This window comes from Ambystoma mexicanum, chromosome 2p (assembly GCF_040938575.1).
Source record: "Ambystoma mexicanum isolate Mex_15411 chromosome 2p, UKY_AmexF1_1, whole genome shotgun sequence".
Lineage (NCBI taxonomy): Eukaryota > Metazoa > Chordata > Amphibia > Caudata > Ambystomatidae > Ambystoma > Ambystoma mexicanum.
Genome location: NC_090923.1, coordinates 1,346,158,845 through 1,346,178,233, shown reverse-complemented (window position 1 = coordinate 1,346,178,233; position 19,389 = coordinate 1,346,158,845). Strand labels below are relative to the sequence as shown.

The following is a 19,389-nucleotide window of genomic DNA, read 5'->3' as shown; positions in this document are numbered from 1 at the left end:
AGTACATACATAAATTGTTGGATCGTCGGTGTTCACGTTGTGCAGGAGACAACGGACCACGCACTGCCCCTATCTGCATAGGTTCAGAAGAAGCAGAGGAGGGAGGATTGACGGAAACAAGGGAAAGGGGTACTGGAGCCACATTTTTCCGTTCTCCCTTCCTTTCAGATCGTCTAGCGTCTATTTGTAACACCAAATCAAGCAACTCCCTGAATGTGGTAGGAATTACTGGCACAGTAGCCAGGACGTCTTTTAACTCCTCAGACAATCCCTTGTAGAATACTCCAGATTTCTTCTCTTCTGGCCAATCCGTCTCGGCTGCCAACTGATTGAACCTAGTGAGGTATGCAAACAAGGAAGACGTACCCTGGCGTAAATTCAAGAATTCTAGGTCCGTGGCCTGTGACTTGTACCCGGTATCAAACACCCTATTCATGGCTGTGATAAGAGCGTCACAGTCATACAAAACATAGCTATTGGATTCAAGCAGAGGATTAGCCCATGCTGCCGCCGTCCCTCCAAGGTGTGAAAGGACAAAGGCCGCCTTCGTGGTAGGATTGGGAAAGGCAGAAGGACGACAAAGAAAATGCAATTTGCATTGATTGATAAATGTCCGGTATTGTTTTGGGTCACCAGTAAAACGTTCCGTAGGGGCCAATGGGAATTGTGTGGCCATCAGAACAGGGCTAGAGGTGAACCCAGAGGCGGAGGCTGTATGGGCTCCAGAGCCTGAGGCAGTAGCACCGGACGGATCAATCCCCAGAGTCTGGGGTGCAGGAAAGGGCCTCAGGTTATCAATCGGATGGTGTAAGGCATCATGTGCTGCAGTCATGTCTGCCCGTAGTTCGGATACCAAATGAACCAGAGTGGCCAACGGATCCGCTTCTTCCATGGCTTCTGATTTTGTTACTCACCGGACGGGGAGTATACCAAATCGGTGGCCGGAAGGCACAGGACTTAACTATTGATTGAAGAGCTAGGTCGGGGCCTCCAACCTAGCCTCCTCTCTGTGAGGGCACAAGACCTTTTTAACGATATGACTCTCTGCTGGGTAGGACCAGGCAGAGAGACTGATCGCTCAAAAGGGCGGGGAGAACATGCCGCCACGAACCCAGCTGTAAAGGAAAAACAAGAGGTGAGCAATTGGGAATACAGAAAGATCCCTTTCCCTCGATACTTCTTTCTAGAAGTACCTGAACTATGCCCTCCCCTTGATTCAAGGTAACTGGAAACCACCTACAAGTAAAAGAGGAGAATGTAACCTGTCCTGGCTGTAGTTGTCAATTAGCGAAGGAAAATGAATAGCCACAAAAAAGAAAACCCTTACCACTAATGTGCTGTTGAATCTGTAATATCCAAGGAGTTCATGACAACGGAAGTGCAAAATAACAAATAGGTAGGTTAGTTAGGGAAACTGAACCCGGGCGGAACGAGGGCCGCACTAGAATCGGGTAGGTGCACTATCCGCAAAGCGTCCCTGTGCACTACTGAAGAAAGTCCAATGGAAGTCTGATTGTGGCAAGAGGATGGTAACAGCAACAGCAAAGGACACAATTGAGTTGGAGTGTTGCAGGTGATATAGTTTAGCGGCAAGGTACAATGAGTACAGGAGATGTGCTTGTTAGCAAGTGGTGAAAAGAAGAGTCTTACCGATGCCGTGATCACAAGGTTCCAAAGCGGCAGGCGAAGCAGTCTGTGAATGAAGAAAAAGGTCTGGTACACGAGCAAGTAGATTTCCAAAAGCGGCAGGCAAAAGCAGTCAGTGAATGAAGAAACAGGTCTGGTACACGAGTAAGTAGATTTCCAAAAGCGGCAGGCAAAAGCAGTCAGTGAATGAAGAAACAGGTCTGGTACACGAGTAAGTAGATTTCCAAAAGCGGCAGGCAAAAGCAGTCCGTGAATGAAGAAGCAGGTCTGGTACACGAGTAAGTAGATTTCCAAAAGCGGCAGGCAAAAGCAGTCCGTGAATGAAGAAACAGATCTGGTACACGAGCAAGTAGCGTAGGGTTGAAGACGGAACTTCTAAATACCGGGATGCAACTTTTAATCAGAAGCAGCGTTTCGTCCGGTTCCGAGGTTTGAATCTGGAAGGAGAAGGCGGAACCGGACGAAACCGAGGCTCACGCATCATCGCCTCTGAGCTGACAGAGGGAGGTGGAAATCTGGGAATTATAGTTCAAATTTTGCCGCGGAGTGAGCCGAAGCCACTATTCTCCAGGGCAGTTGCTAGTGGGTATAGAATGGGTTTGCGCAATGACGCATACCCTTACGGAGGGCGACAACCTTCCTGCGGGCCTGCCGAGGCGTAACACCCGCCCACCCTGCTCCCACCACTATCCCATGGCTCCCGCCCATCCTGCGTCCACCACAGTCCCTGGGCCCCCCCACCCTGCTCTCAGCACAGTCCCAGTGTCAGATGATGATTTTTTTAAGTGGAGCGGCATAAATATTTCCGCCAGATATGCCATAGCGACCAAGCGTAGCAGGGAAGCCTGAACCTATCAAGGTAGGCTTGGAGGGTTTTCCCCCCTGGGAATTACTTTTAAATAATGGGTTCAAATTTTGCATTTTAGAGCATACTTTTAAAAACAATTGGATAAAAAGCCAAACAGTTTACAATTGGTGCTGACGGCCCCAGGGGGCAGGCATGATATTTTTTACTGGACATCTATGATAGATGTCCAGTTAAAAGATACCATCCCTGTCCCCTGGGCCCCACAGTGCCTAACACAATCAACATGACTATGTGTGTATGCAAGGCGCTGGGGGGACCAGGAGGAAAGCATAGTATTTTTGACTGGACATCTATGATAGATATCCAGTAAAAAAAATACCATGCCTGTCCCCTGGGCTCCACAGCACCTCAGAAGGAAAGCTGATTTTGGCAGTTGGGTAGGGGAATTGTTCAACAAAGGCATTATAAAAATGCCGTTGTTGTACAAACCTCCCCCGCCTCTTACCGCCCACTCGCCAAAACCAGCTCAACGGACCAACACACACACACACACACACACACGCACGCGCGCGCGCGCACGCACGCACGCACGCACGCACGCACACACACACACACACACACACACACACACACTCTATAATTCACACGAGCAACAATCACCATACACTGACTCGCATCCATACACTATTTAACATTTGCTAAGTTAATTGCTAAAATCGAGGTGCATAGTATACCTCTTATTTTATTTTTATCACTGGACCATCATGGTTAAACGGAAGGCCGAAGGCATGATTCCAGGGGAGAGGGTCAGGCCAAAATCTTTAGGCTCTTCAAACCTATAAATAAGGTCAATATGCTATTTACTGAAAGATTTTTGTTTTTGGATGACATCGATGGCCCAGACTATATCGAGCTGCACTTGAGCTCCTGGGTTCTACTGCAGGGTATTCTAGGCATTGACTTGCGTGCTATCCCTCCTAAGGGTGTAAAAATCGAGGTACGCTCTCAGCAATTCTTTGAATCCAACCTCAGACACGTGGGCCCTATCCCCCAGCAACCCAATTGTGTGCCCCACATTATGGTGGATGTTGGGGGGAAGGAGCCTTGTTGGCCACTATAGGTGGCACAGACACTACTCCTGGCATCACCCCTGTTTTCGGACCAGTTGGTTTGGCTATTGGGGGACAGATCAGAGGTCGTTACCCCCCTAAGAATTATCTCCTGGAATATAGCCGGCTTAAATCGAGTGGCCATCGATCCGGTTTGGTGTAACTTCATTAGAGGATATCAGGTCATATTGTTCCAGGAAACGTGGGCTATGGACCCAGTTGCCTTTTAGGGCTATGCGACCATCTCAATTCTGGCCACTAAAGGCCATCGAGGAAGAGCGAAGGGTGGGCTCCAGATTTGGTATGATGTTAGGCTTGACTGTGAAATGGTAACCGTTGAAACAGGTTCTGCTGATCTCCAATTAGTGGTTGTGATTTTAGAGGGTAAAAGGGGGAGCAATTCTTGCTCTTCAACTTATACAATAGGCCGAGTGTGAACACGGGCCTGGTGACCCTATTGAAGTTACAAGAATTGTGCAACTCCAACACTCCCCTGATGTTGAAAAGCCACTTCATTTTGGTGGCTGGGGACTTGAATTTACAAGTGGAACCTTTGGCGGCAACAGAAGATCTCTGGGAAGATCGGACCTTGCATGATCTATTCCCCCAATACTGTCTGTGCCCCCAAAAAGTGTTCATAAAGCAGCGGTAGAGTCAGCGTGCATTATTGCCAGCTTGAGTCTTAGAGCATGCAATGGCAGGTTGTCGATCAATCAGCAGCTAAGACCTTTGGTGTTCCAACGGGAGCCTCTCGTATCGACTACATATTCATTTTGGCCAGCCACTGGCCTATAACCAGGAGCCTGACCATCATTGATAAGATGGAGAGTGACCTTAAACCCTTGTCCCTGTCTTGTTGCATTGGAACCAGTGGAACTCGAGGGGCATGGGAGTCGGCGCAAGCCAACATATAGTGGTCGAGGGGCATGCTAGGACATCGATAAAGTGGGCAGAGTGGATGGAGAGAGGTGTAAAGCCCAAGGCGTATGTGGCAATAGTGGGAAATCTGGGCAATATTTTGTAATATTGGCCTACCCGCATCTACCATAATAGCAGTGTTCGATATTTTGGGCAAAAAATGGATACCTCTTGTGTCCTTAACAAATGCAAAGACCAAACGTAGGGCCGGGGCTAAAAAAAGTTCTTGGTATAATGCGGTAAACTCTAGATAAAAAAAAGACCTAGTGTTGCATGTTGAGACCTGTGGACAAAGGAGTACTACAACAACTGAGGCACAATCACAAAGCATGTTTGCTCGCAACCGAAAAAGCGCATGCACAAGCTTCTTGGGCCGCTCTTTGAGGCCATGGAAGAAAGGTAAATTGTGCGGTTCTGGAAGCTGGTTTCCCTGAGTAAGCTGGATGGCGGCTAGTCTCTACAATGCTGCATCTCGGGTGCTGTCTGGCGAAGGTATTTTTTAAATATCTATGCAGCCCCGGAAAGGCATGATGTGTACCATATTGTGGATGAACTGGACGTAATTCCCCCAGTAGCCTTGGTTACAACACTCAAGGAGGTGGAAGAGGCATTGGGTTCACAAAAAAGGTGGAAAGCGACTGAGCCTGATTTGATCCCTTTAGATTTCTATGGGGATGAACTGACCATCTGGCATCCAATTTTATGTAGAGTATTCAATGCTTCCATTCAAGCCAATTAAGTTCTGCGATCCTGGAGGGAGGCCACAATAGTACCCATACATAAAAAAGGGCCCAAAGATCAGCCTGAAAATTATCGCCCAATTTCCCTACTAGACAGCACCGGAAAAAACATTTGGCAAAGTCCTGTGGGGAAAATTGCAGAAATGGGTAGAGAGTACAGGGACTATCAGTAATGCCCGGGTGGGATTTCAAACTGGTCAGGGCACTGTGAATCACTGCTTTTTATTAAAAATGAATTTATATCTAATTTTTCTGGATCTCAAAATGGCATTTAATTCCGTGCCAAGAGCATTATGATGGCTCATTCTGAAGAAGTGGAGAGTCCCGAAATAGCTGCTTGATGCAATTAAATTACTCTATGTGCTCACCCAGGCTACAGTGAGATATGGTATGGAGGGGACCAGACCGATCACTTTAATGTATTGAAAGGGGTCCGCCATGGATGCGTTCTGGCTCTGCTTATTTTCCTACTATACATCCAGGAAATTGTGGATGCATTGAAGGTATGTGCCCTGGACGCCCCAAAAATTGGGTAAAAAAAAATGGCCCACCCTATTTTTCGCCTATAATGCGGCCATCCTCGCCACTACTCCAGCTTGATTGAGAGTTACCCTTAACATCTTCTCGGCAGAATGGAGCTTTGCCTTGAGCTTAACAGCATCAAAACTAAAGTTATGGTCTTCAAACCCCCCTTTTCAAATTCCTGCCAGGTGAAGATCAAGGTTGATGGCCTCGTATTGGACCAAGTTAGACACTTCATTTACCTGGGGATTAGGTTCAACTTGTTAAATCCAAGGTAAATCTAAGTAAATATAGCTGGGCCATTCGCTCTTTTTTTACAGGCCATGGTAGCAGGGCAATCTCACCGGTGCTAGAGCTATTCGATAAACAAGCATTGCCTGTAGCATTTTATGGTGCAGAGATTTGGGACTGCGAAAAATACAAAAATGATATCTACTGTTGAGAACATTTTTTTAAAGAAGTTATTGCTCTTGCCTAAGAACGTTCCAATCTCGTTGATTTATTTGGAACTCCAAATGTTGCCTCTAGCCAACTTGATTGCCCTGAAGCCAGCCCTGTATTGGGTGAGACTTTGGTCTATCCCAAGTCTGTCCCCCTATAAACAGGGGTTTAGAGAGGGTAGGGCCTGAGCAGGCAATGCCCACCCAAAATCTGTAAATGCCCACTTAGCAGCACTCTGTGGGCATTTACAGATTTTAATGTCACTGCGAAGGGCCCAACTAGATTAGCTTCAGGCCCCACTTGCTAGACAATCCTGGCTACGCCACTACCTATAAAGATGCTCTGAGGGATTTCTTGCAATTGGAAGGCACAAAAAACCGGGGCTGGGTTCTCCATGTGAACAAAATGTTGTGTGGGTTAGGGGCTGTTAGGCAGAATCCTGTGCAGTGCTCTTAGGGACCACTACACAAGCAGCCAGGCATATCTCAAGAGTATAGGAGAAGTAGCAGAGATTACACCAAGGGACACAATTACTGTGGCTCAAGCAAACACTGACTCAAGGTTTCAGGTAAAAAAATATAAGTACATTTATTTTTAAACCATTTGTTATTAACACAACACTTCTATTAAATTTAAAACCACACGTTAAATACACTACAACTGACCAATTCACTTTGTACGGTATAAAGCAAAGTAAGTACCCTGTGTTTGAGAGAACCGGTGTTACGAAACAATACACGTTACCGTGAATACGATTGCGATCACTTTCTGACAGTTCGGTCTACTAAATAAACACGTATCCACGGCAAGAAATGCTACCAGGGCAAAAACACACTTAGCACCTGAGATACCCAGAGAGAGTTGGGGGCAAAAATCATAGGCAATATGTTAGGTAGGCAAACAGAATCGAAGAACACTCATAGGCAGAAATACAAGAGTTAAGAGGCCGGAGCCAGTGTCAAGTGGAACTGGGTTCCTGTTTCGAGGATCACACGTCAGATAGTTCGCGATTCAAAGTTGCCAAAAGTACTTTAGATATTGTCAAATGTTCAGAAGCAAAAGTTATAAGAAGCAGGGAAAAATAAGGGCAAGCCTTATAAGCGAGAAATAGGGATTTCACCCAGAATTCCTCAAGCAGGACACAGTACCTTTTCAAAGAAGAAGCTGGTGCCACGGCAGTTGTTCCTGGTAGTTTCCTGTAGACCCACGATTCCTGGCTTCGGCACGAAGAAGGACGATGAAGGGGGTCTACACCACACAGGGATGAGGCCGGCAGCAGCGACAATGAATAAAAGGTGCGCTCCTTAAAAAAACAGGAGAGGCTCTTCAGGTGGCTATCCGGACCACTACAGCAGTGTGCAGCGATTTCGACCACGAAGGCGACCTCTGGCTGAAGAAGATGATCTGGTTATCCCCACCAGGCTCAAGGGAAGAAGACTCCGGACTGGATCTCCTCTTAGTGGTTGAAGGGTAGATAGCTCAGGACTGCAGCAGGGCTTCACCGTTACGGGATAGTTGCAGCAGTCAACCTCTCCTCCGCTTCTCTTCGGTTCCTTGTAGTTCCAGCGGCGACTCTCTGACTTCCAGCCCAAGAGACCGGCCTTTTATGCGAAAAATCCCCCTATTCCCACAGCCTGGCTGTCAATCACACAGCAAGGGGATTGTCCAGCCCGGACAACCACCTCAGCCAATCATGAAAAAGTGCGACTTGGGTTCCCTAGGATACCCTGTGCAGGGGGTGACTACACCCCTCCCTCACATTCAGCCCACCTAGACACCCAGGTGCCTTGAGGAGGGCTTCTTGGCATAAGCCCGCCAAAAGACAGTGAACAAAGAAGGCAAACCTGGTTTGCCGCGCAAAGTAAAACATAAGAAGGATTTTAACAAAAAGAAATGGCGAATAAACCGCACCAGAGCCAAAAGAAAATTTATTTGGTCAAGCGGGTTTAAGTTCGAGGCTAACACAATAGCCTACAATATTACCACGGTTATATAAGATAACCGCGGTAGAAAATTAGGGTAGATACTACTGCCACCAGCCATGTCTAAATGTTAAAAAGAGCGAAACAATGCTCTACGAGGTACAGATAAAAAGGGCTAAGAGTTAACCCTTCCAGTACTCCATGTAAAATGGGGTATACTGGATCTGTGGTTAATTTGACTAATTTAATGGTAACTTTACCCTTTTCTGGGGGACAGTAGTCAGCCTCAGAAATGGAGTTGGTGGGAAGTCTGAACGACAACCATGTGTCACTGCACAGAAGGTGCTGTGTGACACTCAAGAGATGGGGGCTACTGAAGTGGTGTACTCCAGAGTCCACAATCACAAAAACAGGTAAAAACACATAGCAAAACAAAAGTAAGAGTGGTGAAAAGCTCACACTCTTACCAAGTGGAAAGAAATAACTCCAGAGATCCAGTAAAGCTGCTGAGGGACTCACTAGGTAAGGGAAATTAGCTATGAAATGAGAATTCTCCCTAACAGGGGCTTGTCACTTTTGGTAAAACCCTAGTGAGTTTCGTCCTTCACTTAAGGTCGACCTTAAGACAACTGCCAAACACAACGCTTTCAGGAATTAGAGATTCAAGGTATACCTTGAAAAATGGCACAGTATTTCTCCTACCCAACTCACTGTGGAATTGCAAACCTTTTTTAGATGGAATACATCCCCATTACGAGCGCTCCCTATATATTCGTTTTAGGCTGGGCTTTTTGCACACAGCTTTATTATATTCATGAATGGTCCCCACACAACTCTGGTATATGTCCACTCTGTAACCAAGCAGATGAAACTCTAACTAATTTCACGTTGATATGTCCAAGCCTAATGGAGCCTATGCACAGGTATTTAAGACCCCTTCTAGTTGATATGGAGCTAAGAAATACAAGGGAAGCAATGCAGTTCCTCACCAGTATGCTGGAGTGGACAGTAGTATTTGCTTCAGCTAGGTATGTCCACTGCGCTTGGCTCCTAAGAAGTAAGTTGATAGGCATTGAGCCATTAGAACCATAGATCACCCCTGAGGCTGCAACCTTGCTCTCCAGTTGAGGCCTAAACTTAATTTTTATTGAAGTTCTTTTAAGTAGCATCACTTGTTTTAAAAGGTCTTGTGGTTTTACTCTTGAATTATTGTTTTGCGGTCCTTAATGAATTTTATGTCAATTGAATGTGAATATAATAACTGTGATTGTAATGTTTTGTGCTAACGGACCACTCAGAATAAAGCTATTAAACAAACTAATTGAAATTAAAAATAAATGAACATAAACTTACTTTCTGCCCCAATCCTGAAGCAAGAGCTTCCTGGTTCCTGCACATACATGCAGGGTTCTGCGAGTGAGTGCTGATACGCCCCGCTCCACGCTGCTCTCTCAGTTTGTGCGAGGAGGTGCAGGATCTCCCCCTCGCACATACAGACATTTAGTTCCTCAAGCCAGCATTTCCAATGAGCTATGCAAGGCTGGCAAAGCAAAACGCCCCCAGCCTTGCGTGGCTCAGGGAGCACGTGCGGCTAGGGAACTGAACTGTCAAAGGGAAACATTGTTTCGTTTTGACAGTTCAGCCAGCCCAGGAGCACTCCCGTCAGCTGGAAAAAGCAGCTGAGGGAGTGCTCAGTGTTTCATTGGGCTGGCTCCTGGGGGCCACTGGGCCGACGCTCCCTCAGCCATTATGGATGAGCCGCCAGGCTCAGACTGGCCTATAGGGCAATAGGGCAATGCCCGAACCAAAAATGCTAAATGCTAGTGTGGTCCAGTTTTTTGGGTCAAAATGGGTCATGTTTTGTTTGGCCATTGTGGACAGTTGGATGAGATACTTCACTATGCAGCTAGTAGTTTCGACCACTGTTGCTGAATACATATTCTTTAAATATCACAATTTGCTTACATTTTAACAAAAAATACTCCCTTGTGTACTATTCAAACAGTCTGTCACTAAAGGAATGAATTGCCATTTGCAATTGTGGGCCACTTTTTCATCGGTGCCCAATATAGTTTTATGCTCCAGTCCGACCCTGTGAGCCGCCCCAGGCCATTTCCTCCATTAAAAAAAAAATAAAAAGATTTTTTAAAAATGTTTTTACATATCAGGTTGGGGTCTAGCGCCCTCTCCCCGCCTCCCGCAATGCGGCTGCACCCCCGGGTGGTGCGCATCCCACAGTTTGAAGACCTCTGCTCTAAGGTTACTCCAGATACCCCATAAGACTCAGGCAGGGAACATCAACACAGTGGTGGCCATTATGTAACACCTTTAACACCTTTAACAATTCTAGAAACTGAGCTATTACAAAACCAGTGATTATGTCAATGTCTTAATAGTATCCAATTCAAAGAGATGCTTCATACTGTTACATGTGCTAAAGTGTCACCACTCAGTTTTACTGTCAACGTATCAACCCCCCATTCATTGAGTATGCGATATCTGGTTGGTTGTCAAAAGTTATTTCTTTTGTGCACAAATTTAGCATTTGACTCTTAGCCTTTTTATTCTCTTGTAATATTGTGACCATATTAGCTTTTCAGTAAACATGAATGTGTATGTGTTGGAACCTGCTAGTCATAGCATATTGTGTTAGTATTGCAGACCAAGGTGAGAATTGTGTGAGTCTGTGCAAGGAAAATTTTCTGAAACCACATCCGTGTTAGATTTGTATTGAGTCTTGTTCTTTTCTTTGCATTACAAAAGTTTTCAATTTTGCTTTTTCCATTATAGCACAACATGTAAAATAAATAAGAAGAAATACTCAATAGACTAGTCCCACTTAACATAAGACAACCTGAGGCCTCTAATAGAGCTTGTGAATAAAGAAATCTACAATTTTCTCCAAATCTTTTAGGATTCAAACTACATGGTTGCAGTGAGCAACTATGTCACTGATGACAGAAGTCTGCTGAGCTTCCACAAAGGGGACATCATCCGCCTACAAGCTATGGAGGGGCTTCAGCGAGGTGAGCAGTCTGTTACTAGTAGTAGCCATTGGACGAACTGAGATGTATGTATATTTTATGCAAATCATTTGACTCATGTTTATTCCATGCAAATCATCTGCCGCCAGCTGTCACTAACAAAACACTGCACCCTTTCAATCTTGGGGTATTTCTAGTATTTGATGCTGTCATTAGCCCAGTCTGTGCTATGTTCCCTCATTCTTGCAGGACACACCTTTTTTAGGTGAGACTTTATATTTTTGGAATGTATACGGTTTGTTTTTTACACATTCACACATGACATTTCATCTTTACCTTGCTGCCACATGATATGATATGATAGTTTATTTATATAGCGCCTATACACATTGGGGGTCATTACGACCCTGGCGGCCGCGGAATGAATGGTGCCGGTAAGGGACCGGCACCATTCAGTCCTGGCCGCCCTAATACGAGGTCTGCAGCGGGTCCCACTCTGGTACGCCTGGTCAGACCAGGCGTCCTTAGCGGGACCCGCTAGCAGACGAGAATGCTAACAACGGGCCCGTCATTAATGGGCCCGTTGTTAGCATCCTCCCCATTCCCATTGAGCCATATGGGGGCTCAAATGGGAATGGGGATGTAACGGGTCCCGGGAAAGGGAATTACCGGGCCCTCCAAGGTCAGAATGGCCCGGTAATTCCCTATTCCTGGAACCCGGTACTCGGTATGGGGGTAGCCATGCCGCTAAAAGCGGCATGGTTAGCTCCATACTCGTAATGAGGCCCAATGTGTTTCAAAGCGCTTCAAGGCAAGTGAGAGAACAAGGGAAAGTACAATGACATTCTTACAGGCAATGAACAGTAAGGATATGAAATTAACTATCGTACTCGGCCTGACGACATTTCAGATAGTGCAAGAGCTAAGACATAGATAAGGAAGGGAGGGGGAGAGTGGGAAGAAAATGGAAACAGACAGGCGACTACCGTACTAGGCCTGACGACATTTCTGGTTGAGCCGGAGAAAACAAAAGGTGAGGGAGAGGGGTGCAGAAAGAGAGGGGAGGAACAAAACAAGCGACTATCGTACTAGAGCTGACGACATTTCCGATAGTGCTGGGGGGTGGGGGAGGAGACAGACGAGGTTGCTATCATACTAAGTCCAGGGGCAATTCTGATAGAGTAAGTGCATAGAAGAAAGTAAGGGGAGGAGGGGAGGAGATAAGAAAGGGAGAAAGGGAGAGGAGGAGAAACAGAGAGTAAGCAGTCAAAAAGAGTGGAGAAGCAAGAGGGGAGAGCAAATACAATTGCAGAAGTCAGTAGTAACTCATAATGTTGCAAGCCTGGAGACAAGATAAAGATGGTAACAGCATGATTCAGGGCCACCATGAGAAAGGGTGACGCACCGTGAGTCAATGAAGTCCATAAAAGTCAAATCCAGCAATCTCCATAAGACGATGATGGTGAAACCAGAATGTATCAGGAAAGACTCCTGCAGAAGTAGGCTGGAGGGGGCAGGTGGAGCAGGGTAGAAGAATCAATCATAATAGGGATCAACAATAATTTCTTAATAATAGACCATGTGCCTCATTACGAGTGTGGCAGTCCGGATACAATGGTTCCAGTAAGCTTACCGGCACCCTTGTTTCCAGACCGCCTCACTACAAGTCTGCCTGCCGGGGCCACTGTGCCCGGCAGGTCTACCCCTGCTGGGCACAACGGCCCCGGTAGGCAGAGTTGTCATGGAAGCACTAACACTGGTAGCAACGGTGCCAGTGCTTTCGAGTCCCCATTCCTATGGAGTCCTATGGGGAATTACCGAATCTCCTGCCTGACTTCGCATGCCGCCAGGACTTGTAATGTCCTGGTGGTACCGGGAAGTCAGGCGGCGTATTCAGTGTTTCGAGGTCAGCAGCAACCCGCCGGAAGCACCGGCAGGTTACCGCCAACCTCATAATGAGGCCCATATGTGTTTACTATTGTACTTTATATACCCAATGATGTACCAGACCATAGGTTGTTAACATTGTACCATATCTGCTCAGTGTTGTAGAATGTATTCTTATATTTTGTATTGGGCAGTATGTTCTTAATATTGAAACATAGTGCTGGATATGTGTGTGTGTGTGTGCTTGTGTGTGTGTGTGTGTGTGTGTGTGTGTGCCTGTGTGCCTGTGCTGCATGCTTGTGTGTCAGTTCTCCTCACATGCACATTGTGTCTCAGTGCTGTGAGCATGTGTCTCAGTGCAGTGGGCATCTCTCCTACATCCATGTGTGCCTCAGTGCGTTGTGTGAATGCCAGTGCTATAAATAAATTGGTGTGTTCCTTTGTTCGTTAGTGCGGCTCTGTGTGTGTGTTCTGGGGTGTGTCTTTAAGTGCTGCACACACATGTATCTCTATTCTGTGTGTGTGTGTGTGTGTGTGTGTGTGTCTAAATGGTGCACACATGGTTGTGACTCAGTGATGTATGTATGTGTTTCAGTGGTCTGCATGCAATTGTGCTACACACTTGTGTGTGTCTCTTTGCTGTGTACTTTTGTGTCATTTCTGCCCACTAGGACATGTGTGTCTTTTGTGCTGCACACACATTTGTCACTGCTGCATGTATGTGTGTCTTGTGCTGCTTATGTGTCAGTACTATGTACATGCAAGTGTTCCAGTGCTGTACATGCATATGTCTCGGCCACACTTGTTTTTGTCGGTGTGGTGCTTGCATGCATGTGTACCTCAATGCTGTACATACAAAATACAAATGTGTGTCAGTGCTGTGCACACATGTGTATCTCAATGCTGGGCATGCATGCATATCGCAGTGCTGCATGCATGTATATCACTGCTATAACCACGTGTTTCTCGGTGCTGCACTTGTGTGTCAGTGTAGCGTGCATGCTTGCATCTCATTCCTGTTCATGCATGTGTTTCAGGGCTGAGCATGTTGAATCTCAAGGCTGCACATGCATTTGTGTCTCATGCTGCACACGCATGTGTCTCAGTGCTTTGCCCGGGTGTGTCCCCCAATGCTGCATTTGTGTGTTTGCATGTGTGTGTGTCTCTCTTTGTCTTTGCTGCATATGTCCATGTATCAATGCCGCATATCTGTTTCAATGCTGAGGACATGTGTTTTTCTGTGCTCCTCATCGTTTTTATTGCAATGTTTCATTTGTGTTTCTCAGTGCTGAGCTTCTGTGTATCAGTGCTCATTGATCCATGTGTCTGTGTGTGTGTGTGTGTGTGTGTGTTTGTCTCAGTAATTCAGGTATGTGTATCAGTCCTGTATATTACTTGTGTTGGTCTCATTGCTTCACACATGTGTGTTTTAATGCTGTATGTGCATCTGCATGATATGCATGTGTCTTGGTGGTACTTGGTACTTGAGTGTGTTTGCGTGCATCTAGGTGCTGCACCATTTTGTGTCTCAGTGCTGTGCATATGTGTGTCTCAGTGCTGTTTGTTTGTGCCTTAGTGCAGCATACACACATGTATCAGTGCAGAACATGGATGCGTATCACTGCTATACAGACATGTAATCTTGGCATGTATATCTCGGTTCCACATGCATGTGCATCTCAATGCTGCACATATGTGTACCTCAATGCAACACATGGTGTGCCGCTCAGTTCTTTGTGTGCATGCCTCAGTGCTGTGCCTGTGCACGTGTGTCATTTGTGCATTTGTCTCCCAGTGCTACCCACACTTGATTAATGTTAGTGCTATACATGTGTCTAAGTGCTGCATGTCCTCATGTCTATCTGCTGCACACGTGTTTCTCTTCTGCACCTGTGTGTCAGTACTGTGCTTGAGTATCTCTGCTGTGTATGTGTCAGTGCAGCATGTGCATGCATGTTTATCAGTGCTGTATACACATTAGTCTCAGTGCTGTGTCTGTGTCTCAGTGTTGTACATAGACACATGTATATGCCATTGTTGTGTGTACATGTTAGTCTCAGTGCTGCACACCTGTCTGCTAGTGTCAGTGCAGTGCATTAGCATGTTTTTGAGTGCTGCCTGCATCTATCTGTTAGTGCTGTGCGTACATGTGTTTCAGTGCTGTGATTGTATGTGTGTCTCTGTGCAGTGTGTGTGTGTGTGTGTGTGTGTGAATCCATGCTGTGATCTTGTGTGTCTCAGTGCTACCTGTGAGTCTCAGTACTGTGTGTGAATGTGTTTCAAGTGCTACACATGCCTCAGTGCTGCACATGTGTGTCTCTGGTGCACCTATGGGTTAGTACTGTGTGCGTATATCTCAGTTCTGCTTGTGTATCAGTGCTGCACATGCACACATGTATGTATCAGTGTTGAATGTGTATCTCAGTAGTAGAACTCGTGTATGCGTCAGTGCTGTATGCATGTCTGTCGGTGCTGCATGTGTGCATGCATCTCAATGCTGTGCTCATGTCTCAGAGCTAGAACATGAGTCTTAGGGCTCTGCACGCACCCAGGTATGTCTCATGTTGCTTGTGTGGGCACGTATGTCTCGGCGCTGAAAACACATGTGTTGAAGTGTGCACACACATTTGTGTGTCTCAGTGGTTTACATGTGCCCTGGTAGTCAGTACTGTGCACGTGTGTGTGTGTGTGTCTTAGTGCTGCACATATGTTCCAGCGATGTTTGTGTGTGTCCATCTGTGTGTCTAAGAGTTGTGCACATATGTGTATCAGTGCTGCATTTGTGTGCCTTTAAGTGCACTACGTGCATGTGAGTTTCAGTGGTGATCATTAGTGTGTGCCAATGCTGATAAAGTGCATGTGATGGAGTGCTGCATTCATGTGAGCCTCAGAATTGTGCACCTGTGTCTCAAAATTGCGCACAGGTATGTGTCTCGGAGCTCTGCATGTATTTTTCTGTCCCTGTGCTGTGCTTGCACATGTGTCTCAGTGCTGCTCACATGTTTGCCTCAATGATATGTGCATGTGTGTCCCTGCTCCATGGGTGGGTGCATGTCTTTTTACTTAATGAGAGTCTCAGTGATGCTGGCAAGCATGTCTCAGTGTTGTACATGTGGGTATGTTTCAGTACTGCATGTGTGTTAGTGTTGTATGTTTGCTTCTGTACTGTGGGTGTGGGTCATTCAGTGCTCATGAGCATGTATCTTTGCTGCATGCCTGTGTGTTTCAGTGATTTGTATGTGAATCTGTGCTGCATGCACATGTGTGTAAGAGCGCAACATGCATGTGTGTCTTAGTGCTGTGTGTCCATATCTCAGTGCTGCGCATGGCCGGATTTGTGTCTCAGCACAGCTCATATGTAGTTTTTCTCTGCACTGCACCTGCATGTATATCTCACAGCTGCTTGTGTATGTGTGTTTTAATGCTACACACGTATGTGTGTCAGTGCTGCATACATGTGTGTCATTGTTGTTTGTGGACATGTGTGTGTCTGAGTGCTGTGTGCGTCTCAATGCTGCTTTTGTGAGTGTTTCAGTGCTACAAACGTGTGTGCGTGCGTGCTTGCGCCCGTGTGTGTGTGTGTGTGTGTGTATAGGTGCTTTGTGTGTGTGTGTGTGTTTGTGTGTGCTCAGTGTTAGATGTGAAAATATGTCTGTGTAATGCATAAGCATGTGTGTTTGAGGGCTGCACACCTGACTCAGTGCTGTGCATGGACACACGTGTCACAGTGCTGAATATGTGCCTGTGAGTCCAAGTGCTCCACGTGCTGCGTGCTGGTGTGTGTCTCATTGCTGGATGCAATGGTATGTCTCAGTGCTGTGCATACATATGTGTCAGTACCATGTGCATGTGTTTGCCAGTGGTACATGCAGGTTGCTGATCACCACTGCCAAGGTCAACAATGAAAGCAGAGCCCTTTTCAAAGCCATCAAGCACTGTATCAACCCTCTGCCCGACGACTGTACCGCACTCCATTGAAAAATTCACTGCCATCAACTCTTTCTTCATCAACAAGATCAGCACCTGGACAACTTTCAAAGCTGTCACTATTGAAGGCCTCACTGTCACCCTAACATTCCTCATGGCCACAACAAATGCAGACGACATCCTTCCTGCCTGTACTCAAGACCCTTCCGACTGAAGCACTCCTCCCTTACCTGACAATCATCAACAGCTCCCTAACTCAAGGCACCTTCCATTTGCCCCTCAAGACCGGACAAATACTCCTGCTTCCAAAGAAAGCAACACTGGATCCTGGCTGCTCACCAACTACCGCCCAATCATCCATCTTCCCTTCCTAGGTAAGATACTTGAGAAAGCAGTAGCCATGCAACTCCTCCAGCACATCAAAGGCAACATCCCCCCTCCGTCTGAGCAATCAGAATAAGACTCAGATGCTGCACAGAAATGGCTGCCATCAAGGCGATCGACAATGCCGCTAAAGTCCTTGATTATGGCCATCCTTGCCTCTTGGTTCTCCTCGACCTCACAGCAGGATTCAAAACAGTAGCCCGCAGACACTCATTGCCAATCTACATCGGTGCATGGCGATCCACAAGATCATCCTCAGATGGTTCAAACCCTTCCCCGCTAATCACAACCAATTTGTATAAATGGATTCCTCCAGATCACCAACTCTACCCATCACCTGTGGAGTCCCGCAAGGATCCATCCTCTCTCCCATGATCTTCAATCATCACATGGAACCACTCTCAACCCTCATAGCCTCACAGCCTCATAGCCTCACACAACATCCACATTCACAAATACGCAGATGACACAAAGCTCTACCTCAAGATATCCTCCATCGAAGACATCCACAGGCGCGAGACCTGCCTCACATTGATCCAGTCATGGATGTCCAGTTCTTACCTGAAGCTCAACACCTCCAAGACGGAACTCCTACTGCTGACCAACAACACTAAACCAGACCTGGCTCTCTGCTTTGAACTTTGAGGGCTTCACACCCCAGCTGGCCACCTGTGCCAAGTCCCTTCGATTTTCCATTGACAGACTCTTCTCTTTCAAACAGCATGCAGCAAGGAAGACATAAACGGCTTGGTACAAACTTTCTCTCCTGTGGAAAATCAAGCCCTCCATCTGAGAAAACAACTTCAGATCTATTGTCCAAGCCTTGGTTCTCGTTCACCTAAATGGTGGCAAAGCCCTTTTGCAAGGCCTTCCGACAACTACCCTTGCACCCCAAGGTATGTCCTGAATGCTGCAGCAGAACTCATCAAATTTGTGCATATCACCGACCCTCAAAAAACTCACTTGCTCCTGCTGTAAGTACATTCCATCTTCAAACCCCTGCTGCATCATCTTCAAAACTGTCACCCTGAAATCCCCAAACTACCTCATAGAGAGACTCAGTATCTATGGAGGCCTACAATCTACCATAATTAAGGACATGTTCAGACTGGAACTCTGCTGGTGCTGGAAGGAAAGCACCAGAAGACAGGCCATCTCTGTCTATGCCCCAAGACTCTGTAACCTCCTCCCCATCAACACCAGATGTGCCTCCTCGCCTCTACATTTCAGGAAGGAGCTCAATACCTGCCTGCTCATGGAATGGCTCCTCCCTAAGACCAAGGTCCACATACCCTCTACTCCCCACCCTACCGGAGACTTGGTGATCTGATCCCCACTGTTTCCTCCTCTGGTTTATTTGTGGATCTCTTGCTGCCAAATTTACCACCCTCCCCTGTCCCTGTTGTTAGCTCCCCACTCCCTTGAATCTCTGCTTCCCTCACTATGTCCTGCCCTCTAGTTTGTAAAGTGCTCTGTTGTTTCCCAAAGCTACGTCCACATTCCATAAATGCCCTAATATTAATAGTGCTGTGTGCATGCATATTCCATTGCTGCATGCATGTGTGTTCCTCAGTGTTGTTTAGGCTTGTTTCTCATTGCTGCATGTGTGTGTTTCAGTGCTGTGAGTATGTGTCTCAATGCTCTGCATATTTGTGTGCCTCATTGCTGCACACGTATGTTTCACTGCTGTGAGCGCATGTGTTCCTGTTACGCTCACCTGGTATCCACGGGGACGCCACCCAGCCCTGGTTGGATGATTTGCACTCTCGAACCCTCTCCCGGTCCCATGGTAAGGCCTCTTATTAAAGATGGGTATGCAATATAGGAGAGCTGGATTCAATACCAGATTGTCTCTATGTTTTTCCCACCTCCCTTGGCCTCAACTTCTTCCTCCCCCTTGGGCCTTCCCCTCACCTTAATATTGTGAAAGGTGGATTCTCCATCCTGCTCCTCGTGGCAGGGGCGCATAGATGTGGGGGGCGAGCAGCGACCAAGTAACTTCACTGGTGCAAGCCCCCCTGTGGGAATCCAGGCCTGCTGCGACTCCCTAGGTTTGCTGCTTTACAGTCTTCATATGCAGTTCTTATGTTCCTCTTAGTT

General features: G+C 46.7%; 1 protein-coding gene across 2 annotated transcripts in view; it reads left to right on the top strand.

Moving 5' to 3' along the window:
• Nucleotides 1-19,389, top strand: part of MYO15A (myosin XVA) — a 3,541,761-nt gene that overhangs the window by 2,219,453 nt on the left and 1,302,919 nt on the right. For both annotated transcript variants that reach the window (XM_069645706.1, XM_069645705.1), the window contains exon 47: nt 11,022-11,133. In XM_069645706.1, coding sequence (XP_069501807.1) covers nt 11,022-11,133 — 112 coding nt within the window. The remainder of the gene's footprint in view (nt 1-11,021; nt 11,134-19,389) is intronic.